Below are 16,726 nucleotides of genomic sequence, written 5' to 3' on the forward strand. Positions count from 1 at the left end.
GCCTGTATTCTGTTCAAGTTGTTTTTCCATTGTATTTGTGCATAATTGTACACATGAACTCACCATGATTTATAATATTAACATAGAACATAGAACAGTACAGCACATTACAGGCCCTTCAGCCCACAATGTTGTGCTGACCCTCAAACCCTGCCTCCCATATAACCCCCCACCTTAAATTCCTCCATATACCTGTCTAGTAGTCTCTTAAACTTCACTAGTGTATCTGCCTCCACCACTGACTCAGGCAGTGCATTCCACGCACCAACCACTCTGAGTGAAAAACCTTCCTCTAATATCCCCCTTGAACTTCCCTCCCCTTACCTTAAAGCCATGTCCTCTTGTACTGAGCAGTGGTGCCCTGGGGAAGAGGCACTGGCTGTCCACTCTGTCTATTCCTCTTAATACCTTGTACACCTCTATCATGTCCCCTCATCCTCCTTCTCTCCAAAGAGTAAAGCCCTAGCTCCCTTAATCTCTGATCATAATCCATACTCTCTAAACCAGGCAGCATCCTGGTAAATCTCCTCTGTACCCTTTCCAATGCTTCCACATGCTTCCTATAGTGAGGCGACCAGAACTGGACACAGTACTCCAAGTGTGGCCTAACCAGAGTTTTATAGTGCTGCATCATTACATCCTGTCTCTTAAACTCTATCCCTCGACTTATGAAAGCTAACACCCCTTAAGCTTTCTTAACTACCCTATCTACCTGTGAGGCAACTTTCAGGGATCTGTGGACATGTACCCCCAGATCCCTCTGCTCCTCCACACTACCAAGTATTCTGCCATTTACTTTATACTCTGCCTTGGAGTTTGTCCTTCCAAAGTGTACCACATCACACTTCTCTGGGTTAAGCTCCATCGGCCACTTCTCAGCCCACTTCTGCATCCTATCAATGTCTCTTTGCAATCTTTGACAATCCTCTATCTACAACACTACCAACCTTTGTGTCGTTTGCAAACTTGCCAATCCACCCTTCTACCCCCACATCCAGGTCGTTAATAAAAATCACAAAAAGTAGAGGTCCCAGAACTGATCCTTGTGGGACACCACTAGTCACAACCCTCCAATCTGAATGTACTCCCTCCACCACGACCCTCTGCTTTCTGCAGGCAAGCCAATTCTGAATCTACCTGGCCAAACTTCCCTGGATCCCATGCCTTCTGACTTTCTGAATAAGCCTACCGTGTGGAACCTTGTCAAATGCCTTACTAAAATCCATGTAGATCACATCCACTACACTACCCTCATCTATATGCCTGGTCACCTCCTCAAAGAACTGTATCAGGCTTGTTAGATACGATCTGCCCTTCACAAAGCCATGCTGACTGTCCCTGATCAGACCATGATTCTCTAAATGCCCATAGACCCTATCTCTAAGAATCTTTTCCAACAGCTTTCCCACTACAGACGTAAGGCTCACTGGTCTATAATTACCTGGACTATCCCTACTACCTTTTTTGAACAAGGGGACAACATTCGCCTCCCTCCAATCCTCTGGTACCATTCCCATGGACAACGAGGACATAAAGATCCTAGCCAGAGGCTCAGCAATCTCTTCCCTTGCCTCGTGGAGCAGCTTGGGGAATATTCAGTCAGGCCCCGGGGACTTATCCTTTCTAATGTATTTTAACAACTGCAACATTTCCTCTCCCTTAATATCAACGTGCTCCAGAACATCAACCTCACTCATATTGTCCTCACCGTCATCAAGTTCCCTCTCAGTGGTGAATACCGAAGAGAAGTATTCAATGAAGACCTCGCTCACTTCCACAGCCTCCAGGCACATCTTCCCACTTTTATCTCTAATTGGTCCTACCTTCACTCTTGTTATCCTTTTGTTCTTCACATAATTGAAGAATGCTTTGGGGTTTTCCTTTACCCTACTTGCCAAGGCCTTCTCATGCCCCCTTCTTGCTCTTCTCAGCCCCTTCTTAAGCTCCTTTCTTGCTACCGTATATTCCTCAATAGACCCATCTGATCCTTGCTTCCTAAACCTCATGAACCTTCTTCCACCTGACTAGATTTTCTACCTCACTTGTCACCCATGATTCCTTCACCATACCATTCTTTATCTTCCTCACCAGGACAAATTTATCCCTAACATCCTGCAAGAGATCCTTAAACATTGACCACATGTCCATACTACATTTCCCTGCAAAAACATCATCCCAGTTCACACCCGCAAGTTCTAGCCTTGTAGCCTCACAATTTGCCCTTCCCCAATTAAAACAATTCCTGTCCTCTCTGATTCTATCCTTTTCCATGATAATGTTAAAGGACACAATAGAGAATCCAGCAGATAAATTTAGTTTATTCATGGAATATGTTATTCTTTATTTATGTTCTCTTCCTTAAACTCTTTCTTTGGATTTAGATTATTGAGGAGAATGGTATGATGAACGTGTTCATCTACTCTCCAAAAATGATACCACAGCACAAATCATTGCCAAAAGGAGTACAAAGATAAAGATTTGGAGTGGGAAAAGGGCAGATTGTTTTTGCAAGGTCATGCATTGATGCACAAAAGCATCAGCAACGGTGTAACTGAACGCTTTTTTTTAACGTAACAGCTTTCCATTCTTTTCCAGGGTATTTTCCTTTTACATGAGTCATCTGATTTCTGAAGCAACTTTGTAAATAGAGCTTCATGTTAATAATCATCATTCATGTCAAAAAAGTGTACAACTTGTGGGAGGGCAGAAACTAGACAAAGCGTAGACTGGCAGAGTTAAACAGGATCTTGATAAGTATTATATTTATTATTATTTGTACTGTTGCTATAGCCACATAGAATAATTTTAATGTTATAGTGCTTTTTTGATGATTGGAATAAAATGAAGAGTATGACATGCCATGAGCAGCATACTTTGATGTGATATTTGCGGTTGTCTTATATTCAAGATGGTAAATACACTGTATTCATTTAATTATTTGCTTAAGATTTTGACTCTTCTGTTATATGAGTTAATATTATCATGTAGAGCAGCTGTTTCCAAACCTTTTTTTATGCCATGGATCAATACCATTAAGCAAGGGGTTCATAGACCACAGGTTGGGAACCCCCGATGGGAACCGGATGTGGCCCTCTATTTACGTTGTGTTCCTTTCCATCCATCTCACAGGTCACCACCTTTCCTCCCAATGCTTATGGTCTCTTCAATATGGTAGGGAATGTCTGGGAATGGACAGCAGACTGGTGGAATGTACACCACACCACAGATGAAATGGAGAATCCTGTGAGTATCACTACAGGAACAAAGTTGTCTTTTGTGTACAACACAGCTGGTTTTTGGGAGTCTGTGTTGCTGATGGCAGAGGAGGTGCAGACAACAGTAAAATCCAAGTTGTGCCACCCGTTATCTCCTGTTCACTGACACCAGAAAAAAATCTTTTGGTTTAATTTTCCCTTTGGTGTGATGATGGCATTCCCTGTTGACAGTGCAGACTTGGAGGAATCGCCTCCTTGTATGAATGCAGTTATACTGGATAAAAGGAGAAAATGGAGGTAATCTTGTTTTTGTGCTTCCAAGTTATTATCGCTATCGGTACTATCTTCTGACATAGTTGATCAGTGCAACTGTGTGCCATCATAGGGGCCACGAAGGAGGATAATGTCAGCTAATTTGTGTTGACTCCTCTGGACATAGTGATTAGACTGATTGCTATAAATCACATGTATGAGTGTTGTGGAAAATGAAAGCAGAAGTTTGACACCCCTTTGATGCAGTGAAGGCTTTAATTACAAGCCAATAAGAACAAGGCATTAATTAATTTAAAGATTTCCTTTCTTTGCAGCTGCTTTGCAAATGTATGCAAAGTGTTTTATTTGCATATCAAAGTGTGATGTAAACATCTCCCTGGCTGCTGTCACATCAGACGTAGCTCATGAAACTTCTATGCTTCAGTGCAGGGGTAAAAAGAAACAAATTACATCTGTGCAGTTTCTCACCAGTCTTTCATAATCACTGCAGTGCTTTGCAAAACCATAGTCTTATTTAACCGCATACGATGATTATTCCTGGATCATGTCAGAGCCTTGAAGGAGGAAGCAAAGCAGGAAATGTATACTCACTGGCCACTTTATTAGGTACACCAGGACACCTGCTCATTTATGCAAATATCTAATCAGCCGATTATGTGGCTGCAAGTCCTTACATAAAAGCATGCAGACATGGTCGAGGTTCAATTATTATTCAGACCATACATCAAAATGGGGAAGAAATGTGATCTAGGCGTGGAATGATTGTTGGTGCCAGACAGGGTGGTTTGATTATCTCAGAAACTGCTGTTCTCCATGGGATTTTCAGGCACAGTTCTCTCTAAAGTTTACACAGAATGGTGTGAAAAACAAAATAAAAAAACATCCAGTGGGCAGCAGCAGTTCTGTGGGTGCAAATGTCTTGTTACTGAGAGAGGTCAGACTGGTTCAAGCTGACAGGAAGGCAACGGCAACTCAAGTAACCACGTGTTAGGCATTGGTGTGCAGCAGCAGAAAACCATGAACATGTTAGGTGCAGGAGGTGTCTTATAAAGTGGTCATTCATTGTATGGCAAGTACATTATTTAAGCTGCCCCTCTGAATGAATGTGCTATCTTCTATATTAACTACAGTTTGGAAAGAAAAGAAAATAAATTGCATTTACGTTGCATTTAATTATTTCCTCAAAATTTTACCACTCGTTAGATCATCTTTATGTATTGCAGTTACTATCATATAATAATGTGCCACTGTCCTACACACACACACACAGAGCAACTGATCCATGCAAAGTCCCACAAAGAGTGTAAATGATTTAATAAATAGCAGCTATTTTTGGAATTAGTTTAGGTTCACATAAGAATTATGACCAGGAAACAGGATCAAAACATTTTTCCTGGAGTCCAACCTATGGGCAATGATCCAACAATCTATTTCACAAAACATAGACTTTTTCTTACTGTATTCCTAATTTGTATTTTGAATGTTTGTCATTTTTGAATTTTGTGGAATTGGTGATGTGAAAACTTCTGTTGAAACTTTCCCAAGGATGAACAAGGTACATTGAAATAGCAAGAATCACAAAAGTCAGTAGTGTATCTAAAGGAAGCAGTGAACTCATTGTAGCTTTAACTCAGATTCAGATTTATTTATCAATGTACATCAAAACAAATAGTGAAATGTGTTGTTTGCATTGGCAACCGATGCACAGCTAGGGATATGCTGGGGTCAGCCTGCAAGTATTACCACGCATTCTAGTGCTAACACAGCTTTCCCACAATGCTTAGCAGGACAACACAGAACACAACAAGCAACAAAACAACAACAGCAAAGCAAATCCCCTTTCCTCCCTCACGTACGGATAGTTCTCCAACTCCAAGAAAGGCCTCTGGGCCTTCTGTCTCTGGTGTCCATTAACTGGCCATCGGTCTGAGACCTCTGAACTTCCAAATGCCTTCAGCCTTCAGTATTCGGTATGAGTGGTTATAATAAATAAGATAAATGTTTTATTCTCTTCCTCTTGTGCATGAAACTAAAAAATCATTCAGGTGCCAAGATTCAATTTAGTATCCCAACTGCATAACTAACTCCTCAAGGTGTAGAATACAGGTATTTTACTGGAGGTTAATTCCTGGGATGTCTGGACTGTCTTACGCAGAAAGGTTAGAGAGACTGGGCTTGTACACGCTGGAATTAAGGAGATTGAGAGGGGATCTGATTGAAACGTATAAGATTATTAAGGGATTGGACAAGATAGAGGCAGTAAGTATGTTCCAGATGCTGGGAGAGTCCAGTACCAGAGGGCATGGTTTGAGAATAAGGAGTAGGTCATTTAGGACAGAGTTAAGGAAAAACTTCTTCTCCCAGAGAGTTGTGGGGTTCTGGAATGCACTGCCTCGGAAGGTAGTGGAGGCCAATTCTCTGGATGCTTTCAAGAAGCAGCTAGATAGGTATCTTATGGATAGGGGAATCAAGGGATATGGGGACAAGGCAGGAACAGGGTATTAATAGTAATTGATCAGCTATGATCTCAAAGTGGCGGTGCAGGCTTGAAGGGCCGAATGGTCTACTTCTGCACCTATTGTCTATTTGAAGAAATCTAGTAATTACCCACATTTATTGGTGCCCCACAGGTGCCTGCATTTGTTCTTTCCTCACCTGCTGAGTCCACACTTTCCTTGAATGAATTCCTTAGTGGTTATTCCACTTAGTAATAGTACTCCCTCATTACTACGTAGGTTAGTTTGTTCTCCTGGGAGTCCTGCACTGGTGTGTGGTTTGCAAGACCTAAGTGAGCACCTAAAAAGATGTTTGAGGGTGATGCATTCACATGGGAGACCTGACTTTCCACTCACCTGTACAATCAAAGGCACAGAGTTCCACACAGGACTCCAAGCATTTCTCAGCCCCGTGTACTCTCTGACTGGATATCCAAAGTAATGCGCACAAAATGCTGGAAGAACTCAGCAGATCAGGCAGTATCTAGGGAGAGGAATAAACGGTTCAGACCTTTCATTAAGACTGAAAAGAAAGGGGGTAGAGGCCAAAATAAGAAGGTGGGGGAGGGGAAGAAGTATAAGCTGGCAAGTGATCGGTGAAGACAGGTCGGGGGAAGGGAGAGGGAATGAAATGAGAAGCTGGGAGGTGATAGGTGGAAAAGCTGAAGATCTGATGAAGATGGAATCTGATAGGAGAGGAGAGTGGACCATGGGAGAAAGAGAAGTAGGAGTGGCACTATAGGATGGTGATGGGCAGGTGAGGAGAAGAGAAGGGGTAAAAGACAGGGGAATGTGAAAAAAGAGAAGGGGGAATTGGGAGGAGAAATTACCAGGTTAGAGAAATCAATGTTCATGTCATCAGGTTTGAGGATACCCAGATGGGATGTGAGGTTTTGCTTCTCCAACTTGGGAGTGCTTCATCACGGAGAGTAGAGGATGCCACGGACTGACATGTCAAAGTGGGAGTGGGGAGTAGAATTAAAATGGTTGGCCAATCCTGCATGTTGTGGATGGAGCAAATGTGGTCCTGCAAATTCTAGCGATGCCAAGAGATAGCAGACTCTACACCCTCATAAACTTAAAGTGGAAATAAATTTACAGGTATTTTAACTTTAACACAAATTAATAGAAGAAGAGAAGAAAAGGGGCCCATTACAGCTAAACCAGTCTAAATGTGCACATACATATGGGAGCTCATTTCTGAAGTAGTCAAGATGCTTCACTTTGATTACTGATGCGCTGAATCCATGTTCTGTGTGAAAGACGCCAGCCACAGTTTGAACTTCCCTCAAAGACATGTCAAACGAACTGTCTAACTCATGAGTATTGGCACTTCCTCCTTTGAACCACCTGTCTGCACAAGGCACTTCTTACAAAAGGGTCTCCTCTTTGGGTGGGATCCTCCGAGTATCTTCACTTGTTGTTTTCTCTGCACCTCCTAAAAAAAGACCCGAAATCAGACTACTGTCCTTCAGAAACCTGATCTCTAGGATGTTACAGGGTATTTCCCACCCCCCCCCACCCCATCGAATGACTGACACAACATTCATAGGCTGAGCAAATGCTTCTTATCTCAACTAAAGTCAAAACACTAGTCTATGAAGCTTAACTAACAGAACACACTGTGTTTGCAGAAAACTGCTCAAATAAAATGCCCAACAGCATAGCAGTAGAAATACAATAAAACATGTTCTTAACCAAGGCATTACAAATATAAAGGAACCTGGGAGTCCTAGTGCAGGATAAAGGTTAACTTACAGGTTGAGTCGGTAGTAAGGAAAGCAAATGCAATGTTGGTATGCATTTCAAGAGTACAAGAGCAAGGATGGAATGCTGAGGCTTTATAAGGCATTGGTCAGACTGCAGTTGGAGTGTTCTGAGCAGTTTTGGGTCCCTTATTTGAGAGAGGATGTTCTGACGTTGGAGAGGTCTAAAGGAAGTTCATGAGAATGATCACAGGAATGAGAGGGTTAACATATGAGGACTGTTTGATGGCTCTGGATCTGTACTCATTGGAGTTTAGAAAAATGGGGGAGGGGTGGATCTCACTGAAACCTTATTGAAAGGCCCAGATGGAGTCTATTGTAACGTGGATGAAATCACAGGAGAGCAAGTTACTGGTAGGTCAAAGCAGCTTCAACAAGGTACAACAAGGTACAGCAGGCATCATACGGAGACGCTTTTGGTGGAAAAGATCTGCTAGCCCGATGTGGGCTCGATATTTATTTGCTAAACACAAAGGATAATCCCTATTTACAAAGTATAGACAATGCTTTCTTTCGAAGCTACATACAAAACATCACACCTTCTGACTTCACTCTTCCCTCCTGACGCCCACGTGTCTGGGTTGGTATTCACAGCCTTTCGGAATGCAAGTTAAATCCACAATACATTTATTTGGTATTTTACGTGCTAACATAGAGGACGTAGAGAAACCCAAAAATTCACTCTAACAGTCCCTCCTCTTGGCCCTCCTGGACCAAATTAAATTTGTACCAGGAAAGGCCAACAAATAGGGCAACAAAAACGCCCTGTCTCGAAAATTCCCCCCCCTCCAATTTTGTGTGCCTCGATATCTGTCCTAGCGTTCCCTAAACGCTACCTACCAAATGTTAAGCAGAGAGGCTGTTCCAGAAATTTGAACAAGTCTTTAGAAATGCGGCTCCTTTCCTGTGCCCGTCGGCTCTTTCCCTGCAGGTTGATTACAGCTTAATCACATTTGTTTGTCTTCAGCCCTTTGTTCTCTGTTTGCTGTAACTCTCTTTCCAGGAGCACCCACAGGCTCTCTAATCAATGTACAGGAAGGGTTGGGGTGGCCTCGACGTAAATGTCTGCAAGGACCTTTCCCCGGTGGCACCCCCTTCTGAACTTTCCTGTCGATCACTGGCCCAACTGCTGAAAGGGCCCAACTCCTCAGCCTGGGGTGACTTGCTTTCAGATGCCGTGTGCAGTCTGAAATGCCATCAAAGTGGTGGAACTTGCCGCCTCTGCTTTAACTTAAAAATCCCTCCCAATCTATTTTCCAATAGCTTTCTATTCTATGCTATTAAATTAATCATCTACCTTCAGCAGCCAGCCTTCTTTACAGAGTACCATCATCATCACACTTCAGCATGCTATCCATGGTTTTCCAGCATGCTCTCAGTGTCTTCTGCTTTTGCGTTTCCTCCGAGTATGTTTTCATCAGCTGTGGTGAGGTCTGGCATGGCCGGCTGGTCTTCCTCTTGTAAAGGGGGTTTCTTCTTTTTTCTTTGTTACTGTTGGGAAAGGGTTTCTTCTTTTTGTTAACTAGCAGGAATGCTAATTTACTGATAACGAGAATGGTTTTCCTTTGTAAACCAAATGGGGATTAATGTTCTTTCTTCTGAGTCGGTAAGCTTTTGTTGACGGGCTTTTGGGCAGATCGGCGCGAGGGGGTCGAGAGAGAGGATGCAATGCTGTAAGTGGGGTGAGGATTGGACCCCAAGCGGGGGTCCGAGGCCGGGAGGTATCCCGAGGAGAGGAGATGTGCTTGGTTGACCACTGAGCTGCGAGCCGAGGAGTTCGGAGGGGATTGAATGGTGGCCAGAAGACTTCAGTAATTGAGCTCCAACAGTTGTGCACGAAGTGGTTTGGACTTTGATAAGTTTGGCGCCTTTTCTTTAATTTTTTTCTCTTCATATATACTGTATCGTTATTAATCACTTAGTTATAATAACCTTTATAAATTGTACTCATTTAATCACTTATGGTGTACTGTCTGTTTTTGGGCGAGGCGGGGACATCACACAGCATCCACACCAGCTGATTACCCAGTTTGGCGGGGCCGAAGGCTGCTCCCCCTAGACGAAACGAGCTGAGCGAGCCTGAGGCGATCCAGGGGGTTACACTCTCTTAGGTTTCCTCTAGTTACATGGTTACTGGGTACACTTGATCCCCCGCTCTGTCTGTGAGAGCAACAAGAGGGTGAGTCGTATGCTTTAACCTGAGTCCAGTGTTTCCACTGGCTACCTCGCTGAGTCTGCACACAGACACAAGTATCATTGGTTAACAGTACCGTCTGTGGTACTATCCACCTGGGGGCAAACCCCGGCCTTTCCGGCAACACCCTCACCATGATTTTGTCGCCGGGCTGTGGAAGGACTATCTCCTTTCCCTCTGGCTCTCTCTGATCAATGATTCGCTGCTGCTGTTTCACTCGGTCCTTCAACACTTTAAGTTGGTTACAAAGGTATTTCACATATTGCGTCATTCTATCCCTGTAAGCCCCAGGCTCCCCGCAGCCCGTAATTACCCCATAGGGGAGTCGCATTGCTCACCCCATCAATAATTCGTAGGGGCTGAGACCCAACGTGCAATTCAGGGTTGCACGCAATCTCACCAGGATTCTCGGTAATACCTCAACCCATGTCTTTCCTGTCTCAGCTATAACTTTGGCTAATGCATTCTTAATTGTTTGTTTAATCCTTTCTACCATCCCTGAACTCTGGGGATGGTATGGTATGTGAAACCGTTGTCGAATCCCAAGCAGTTGGCACATGTCCTTCAACACTTTCCCTGTGAAATGTGCTCCTTGATCTGAATTCACCTGGCCCGGGGTTCCCCACCTTGTGAGGATTTCGTGAACTCGAATCCATGCAGCAGAGCTGGCAGTGCAGTCCCTTGTTGGGAATGTCTCTACCCACCGGGTGAAGTGGTCCATAATTCCTAGACAGTAGCTTTTCCCCCTGTTTATTGGCAGGGGCCCTGTGACGTCTATCTGAATGTTTTCCCAGGGTCCCCTTGGTCGAGGCTGATTTGCCAGCTGTAGCTTTCTGCCCTTACCAGGGTTACGCTGGGCACAAATGATACAACGGTGGCAGAATTTCTCAACATCTCCGCCCATCCCTGGCCACCACAAGTCCTGCCGGAGGGTTATGATCATGCTTTGCCTTCCTTGTTGCATTGCCCCATGATATACTAGTATCTACCTAATACATGGTGGGGACACCGCAACTCGTTCCTCTCCATGTATCTAGCACTCCTTTTACCCTGTTCTCCATTTTTTCTGCTCTTCTGCCTCCACATCTTCATATAATTTTACTAAACTGGCTTCTCTCATTCCTTCCTACACGCTTGCAATTTCAATTACCTCTTGTTCCCCTGCTGCCTTATTCGCAGCAACATCTGCCCACTCATTTCCTTTTTGATTCATGCTCTCACTTTCTGGTGTTTTTGTTCCTTCGTTATATCCTGAACAGTGGTCAGTGCATCAGTTTTTATAGAGTCCTGCTTTGGGGGTTTATACTGACCCTCCTCTATTTTAACTGGGTTTATCTTTACTTGACCACAATCGTGCTTGTGTGTAGCCCACACTGCTGGGAATTGATGACAATGTAACCCAGACACCATCCGGGCTGCATTCTCTGGTGATTGGGGCAGTTGTGACTATGCTAGACAGGTTGTGTATTCTATTGGTTGTATGCGTTTGCTGCCCCTGACTTGTCCATATTAATTCTCCCTTTCCCGAATCCTGCTTCCCTTAGGATGTCTAATTCCAAGGATTGTGCCCTCGATATTTGGACATACCCAGAAATACACTGGAAGCTGTGCTTCCCCCGATTTCTAGTAATTGTGACTTGCTTCTTTCTGCTTTCACTGTTTTCCCTCCTACACCCCTGTGGCATTCACAGCTTTTAGGAAATGCTGTGAATTTGTAATTATGAACTCAATCCACAGTACTTTGTCAAACAGAAGACTGGCAACTGAAGCCATTTGCTAAGTGTGAATGACCTAAACCCAAAAATTCACTCTAACAGAGTCAATGTTGAGAAAATGCTTCCATATAGTGGGAGAGTCTAGGACCACAGGGCACATCCTCAGAATAGAAGGAAATCCCTTTAAAACAGAGATGAGTAGAGTTTCTTTAGCCAGAGGGTGGTGAATCTGTGGAACTCACTGCCACAGATGGCTGTGGAGGCCAAGTCATTGGGTATATTTAAAGCAGAGGATGATGGATTTTTGAGTAGTAGGTGCATGCAAGGTGACAGAGAGCTGGCAGGAGAATGGGGTTGAGAGGGATAATAAATCAGCCATGATGGAATGGTGGAACAGACTCAGTGGGCTGAATGGCCTAATTCTGCTCCTAAGTCTTATGGTCTTATGATCTTATATACAGGCAATTTGAATTGCATACTTTACTTTCTAGAGTTATGTCTGTCATTGACGCATCTCCCATTGCTGAGCTCATGTAGTCATCCTCATAACTACCACTCACCCACACATTTCATATCACATGAAAATGGTCCTTTCAGCCCACTGCCCATGCCAACCATCAATAACCTACTTACACAGATCCAATTCTTTATTCCCGCCATTTTCTCATCAACTCTCTCCAGATTCTACCACTCATCTACTCACTAGGGGCAATTCTCAGTGGCCTTTTAGTTTACCATACCACAGGAGGCAATCAGAGCACCCATGTGTTCACAGGAAGAATATGCAATCTACACAGGGCAGCTCAACTAGCTGTTATGGAAAGCTGAAGGTGGCTTTATGTATTACAAGGGCTGTAAAAATGTTTTGGAACTCTGGAGCAAAACTGTACTCGATGTGTGGGATGGTGCTGCTAGCTGCCGCCAAAGAGAAGGATAAGATTAGAAATTGCCATGAATAACAACTTGTCAATAGTTGGTGCCATTAATGTGGGAAGAAACATCCCCAAGAGCTTTGCAGAGCTCTTAGAACTACATGGATGCTCATCCAAGGAAAGAAGTGCACAGTAGACAAATATTACCATGCACTGGCACAAGATTCTCTTATAGTACAGAGGTTAATTTCTCATCCCATTCTCATGGACAGATATGTTTTACTTCTGAACAGTATTCAGAATGATGTAGAATTATGTGTGCATGTTTTTATCCTATGTGGCTGTGCTTGGGAAACCCACTTGTCTGCATGGTGAGTTTTAGTTAAGGGATAAACTGGGTCTTTGGGTATAAAGTGCATTGTAAAAGAATCCAGTTACCCAACACAGTTGTATATGCGGATTGCATGCAAAGTGGGAAGGTCAAATGTACTTGTTTTCATAAGCTGGGTTATTGAGTATACTGTAGATTCAGATTCAGATTTATTTTATCGCATGAACATGGAAACATACCGTGAACTGTGATGTTTGCATTGAAAAATAACACACCCAAAGATGTGCTGGGGCAACCTGCAAGTGTCATCACACATTCTGGCCCCAGCTTAGCATGCCCACAATGCTTGCCAGAACAACACAGAACATAACACCACAAACAACAAAAACAAAGCAACAACAGTGAAACAAGCCTCTTTCCTCCTTCCCTCCCAGCCCATGCACAAACACACACCTCTGACCCCATGCCAGGTAGTGTTTGGTCTGCAGCGTCCAGTGGACTCATGGGTTCATGGACACTGGACCATGACTTCCTCAGTGTACTCACAGAGATTCACAGACTCAGTGCCCTGGCCACTGTTCCTCAACATCTGGACTTCCAATTGACGTTTAGGCTTTGATCTAAACCTTCGAATGGCCTCAGGCTTTGATCCAATCCTCTAATCAAACTTCAGGCATCAACCTGGTCTTCTGATTGACCTCCGGGCTTTGATCCAAACCTCCAACTTTGATCTGAAGCATCCCAACCCTGGCACCTGGGAGGCCAAACACCACCTGGGGATCTTGGTCACTTCTACAGAATTTCTTGTCTGCTCCTCTAACTGTGCAATCCCCTGTCAGTACTGCACTCCTCTTCTCCCCACGCCTTTCCCTTTGAACTACAGAGCCAGAACCAGTGCCAGAAACCTGCTAGCTGTGTTTTCTCCCTGGTAGGTTGCCCGCCGTCGACAGTATTGAAAGCAGTATACTTATTGTTGAGGAGAACAGACGCAAGGTTGCTCTGCACTGACTGTCTATTCTCTTTTTCAACAGTCATCCAGGGACCTGCCTTCTGCAACTTAGGGGTGACTACCTCCCTGTAGCTCCTACCTATCACCTCCTCATTCTCCTGCATGATCTGTAGCTCCAGTTCCTTAACACGTTCTCTGAGGAGCCACTCAATGTACTTTGTGCAGATGTAGTTATCAGGGAGACTGGCAGTCTCCCAGAGTTCCCGTATCTCACACAAATTTCTGTGTCCATTCTCAGTGTGTTAGTTATGTACTAATAGACATAGAAAGAGGGAAAAAAAACTTACTAGAAATTTACTTAGACCAACCACCTGTGCTTGCTCAAGCCTATTCTTGCTGAAATCACTCACACCTCCTTTCTTTTAATCAGCACAAATAAAACTCACTCCCAAGATCTGCAGTTTTCAAATTACTCTCACCCTGCACAATGTCACTCTCTCATTTGCTACTTCAAACAATGACTCACTCCCAACAGGACTTGCAGTTTACATTCTGCCCTGCAGGATGTCACTCCCTTACTCACTACATCAAATCAGATCATTAGTTTAGATCTATCACTCCTCTATCATATCTTTGTTTAAGTTCAACTAGGAACAAAAGGAATCAAGATCTTTCACTGGAGGATTGTTTCAGGCAGTCAGTTGTTTACCTGAGATGTCTAAAATGTTGACATTCAAATCAATTTTAAAAAATGCAGTGTCAATCCAGCTAAAATCTGTGTTTGCCAGGATTCTGTCTTACGTCAAAGCTGCATGCTGGAAAATAGTGAAGGCTTGAAATACTCAAGGTCAGGCAGCAGCTGTGGGAAAACATTGGGTCAATGTTTCTGGTCTGAGATGCTTCCACAGGATCATAATATATTACTGGTGTCTTAGTCATTCCCATAGTTTGGTAGACTTCAGAACAGAATCATCTATATTGGATTAGTGTTTTCTTCTTAGTTTGCAATCAACCTTCGTTTGGAAGTGACATATATATATATATATATACACACACACAACACAATGCAGTCCAAACTCTGCAGAAGCCTAGCTTGCAGTAAACAAAATTGAACCACTTCAAGCATAAATGAACTGAAATATGCAAATGCTGTTCTAATCTGAATGGTTGAAGAGTAAGAGTAAGGCTTTCCTGGGACTGTATAAAGTTACCCAGTTTGAAATGGAAATAAAATTGCCACTACATAGTTAAAGAGACCACAGCAACTGTTGGCTGGCACTCATTGTTGATGTTGCACAAGCTGATTTGGTCTAACATAAAAGTTCCTGATGGAGAGTGGTTTTACTGACCCACCCTGTATGCAGTTCTCAGTAAGTTCCATTTATACATTCCAATACCCTAGACAGAGTAGACATGACAAGATGGTGAGAGTTTATATCCTATAGAAGGATGTCACTTTAGAATAGAAAAGAGGAGGAATTTCTTTAGCTCGAGGGTGGTGAATCTGTGGAATTCATTGCCACAGAAAGCTGTGGAGGTCAAGTTAATACATATATTTAAAGCAGTGGTTGGTAGATTGTTGACTAGTCAGAGGGTTAAATTCAGGAGAATGGGGTTGAGAGGGATAAGTCAGAAATGATGTAATGGTAGAAAAGACTTAATGGGCTGAATGGCTTAATATTCCTCCTATATCTTATAGTCCTAATCAATGTTGATAAGGTCCACAAACAGAAATGGAAAATCCTATTTGTCAGTTTAACACACACAAAAAGCTGGAGCAACTCAGCACTTCAGGCAGCATCTGTGAAAATGAATAAACAATCAACACTTTGGGCTGAGACCCTTCTTCAGGACTGGAAAGGAAGGGGGAAGATGCTGGATAAATAGGTGAGGGGAGGAGAAGGAGGACTAACTAGAAGGTGATAGGTGAAACCAGGTGGGTGTGAAAGGTAAGGAGCTTGCAGAAGAAGCGATCTGATAGATGAGCAGAGTAGACCATTGGTGAGAGGGAAGAAGGAAGGAACCCAGTAGGAGGTGATTAGTAGGTGAGCAGAAGAAAGAAGAGGCCAGAGTAGAGAAGAGGAGTGGGGGTGGGGCGGGGAAATACTGGAAGGAAAAATTGATGCTCATGCCATCGTTGGAGGCTACCTAGAAGGAATATGAATTGAATAGGCAGCAAGTTCACTTAGTCTATTTCAGACACCTCTCTCCCCTTTCTAGATTTCCCTGCCTTCATCACTGTAGACAAACTGTCTACTGATATCTTTTATAAACCTACCAATTCCCACGACTATCTAGTCTATGCCTTTTCCCACTCTATCTCCTGTAAAGATGCTTTCCCTTTTCTCAGTTTGTCTCCACCGCATCTGTTTCCAGGATGAGGCTTTCCTTTCCAGTATATCAGAGATATCCTCCTTTTTCAAAGAACAGTGTTCCCCTTCCTCCAGTACCGATGCTGCCCTCACCTGCATCTCCTCTATTTCCCGGACATCCGGACTCACCCCACCTTCCTGTCGCCTTAACAAGAATGGAGTTCCTCTTGTCCTCACCTACCAGCCCATGAACCCCCTCATCCAACACATCATTCTCCACAACTCTACTCACCTTCAACGGGATCATACCACCATACACATCTTTACTTTCCCCAGCTCTCCACTTTCCTGCAGGGATTGTTCCCTCCGCGATTCCCGTCCATTCACCCCTACCCACTAATGTTCCACCTGGCACATATCCCTGCAAGTGACCGAAATGCTGCACCTGCCCATTCACCGCCTCCCTTACCTCTATTCAGGGCAAATTTGTTGGGGTGTCTATTGTATCCGGTATTCCCAATGCAGTCTCCTGTACATTTTTTGAGACCTGAGGTAAATTGCGAGACCACTTTGTTGAGCATCACAGTTCCATCCACTAAAAGCA

The 16,726-nt window shown here is 43.6% G+C and overlaps 2 protein-coding genes across 12 annotated transcripts in view; one reads left to right on the top strand and one right to left on the bottom strand.

The window, feature by feature from the left end:
* sumf1 (sulfatase modifying factor 1) overlaps nt 1-16,726 on the top strand; it is a 187,806-nt gene that overhangs the window by 106,857 nt on the left and 64,223 nt on the right. For 6 of the 7 annotated variants that reach the window (XM_059944389.1, XM_059944391.1, XM_059944392.1 and 3 more), the window contains one exon: nt 3,130-3,243. In XM_059944389.1, the coding sequence (XP_059800372.1) occupies nt 3,130-3,243 (114 nt within the window). Of the gene's footprint in view, nt 1-3,129; nt 3,244-9,385; nt 9,643-16,726 lie in introns of those variants that run through there. The other variant, XM_059944390.1, reaches the window with a different exon arrangement.
* Nucleotides 1-16,726, bottom strand: part of setmar (SET domain and mariner transposase fusion gene) — a 180,158-nt gene that overhangs the window by 55,548 nt on the left and 107,884 nt on the right. The window contains exon 4 of one of the 5 annotated variants that reach the window (XR_009506843.1): nt 6,341-6,467. The exons of 3 other annotated variants lie outside the window; for them this stretch is intronic. The gene's annotated coding sequence lies outside the window, so the exon portion shown is untranslated. Of the gene's footprint in view, nt 1-6,340; nt 6,468-7,172; nt 7,422-16,726 lie in introns of those variants that run through there. One more of the 5 variants, XR_009506845.1, reaches the window with a different exon arrangement.

This window comes from Hypanus sabinus, chromosome 19, assembly GCF_030144855.1.
Source record: "Hypanus sabinus isolate sHypSab1 chromosome 19, sHypSab1.hap1, whole genome shotgun sequence".
NCBI lineage: Eukaryota > Metazoa > Chordata > Chondrichthyes > Myliobatiformes > Dasyatidae > Hypanus > Hypanus sabinus.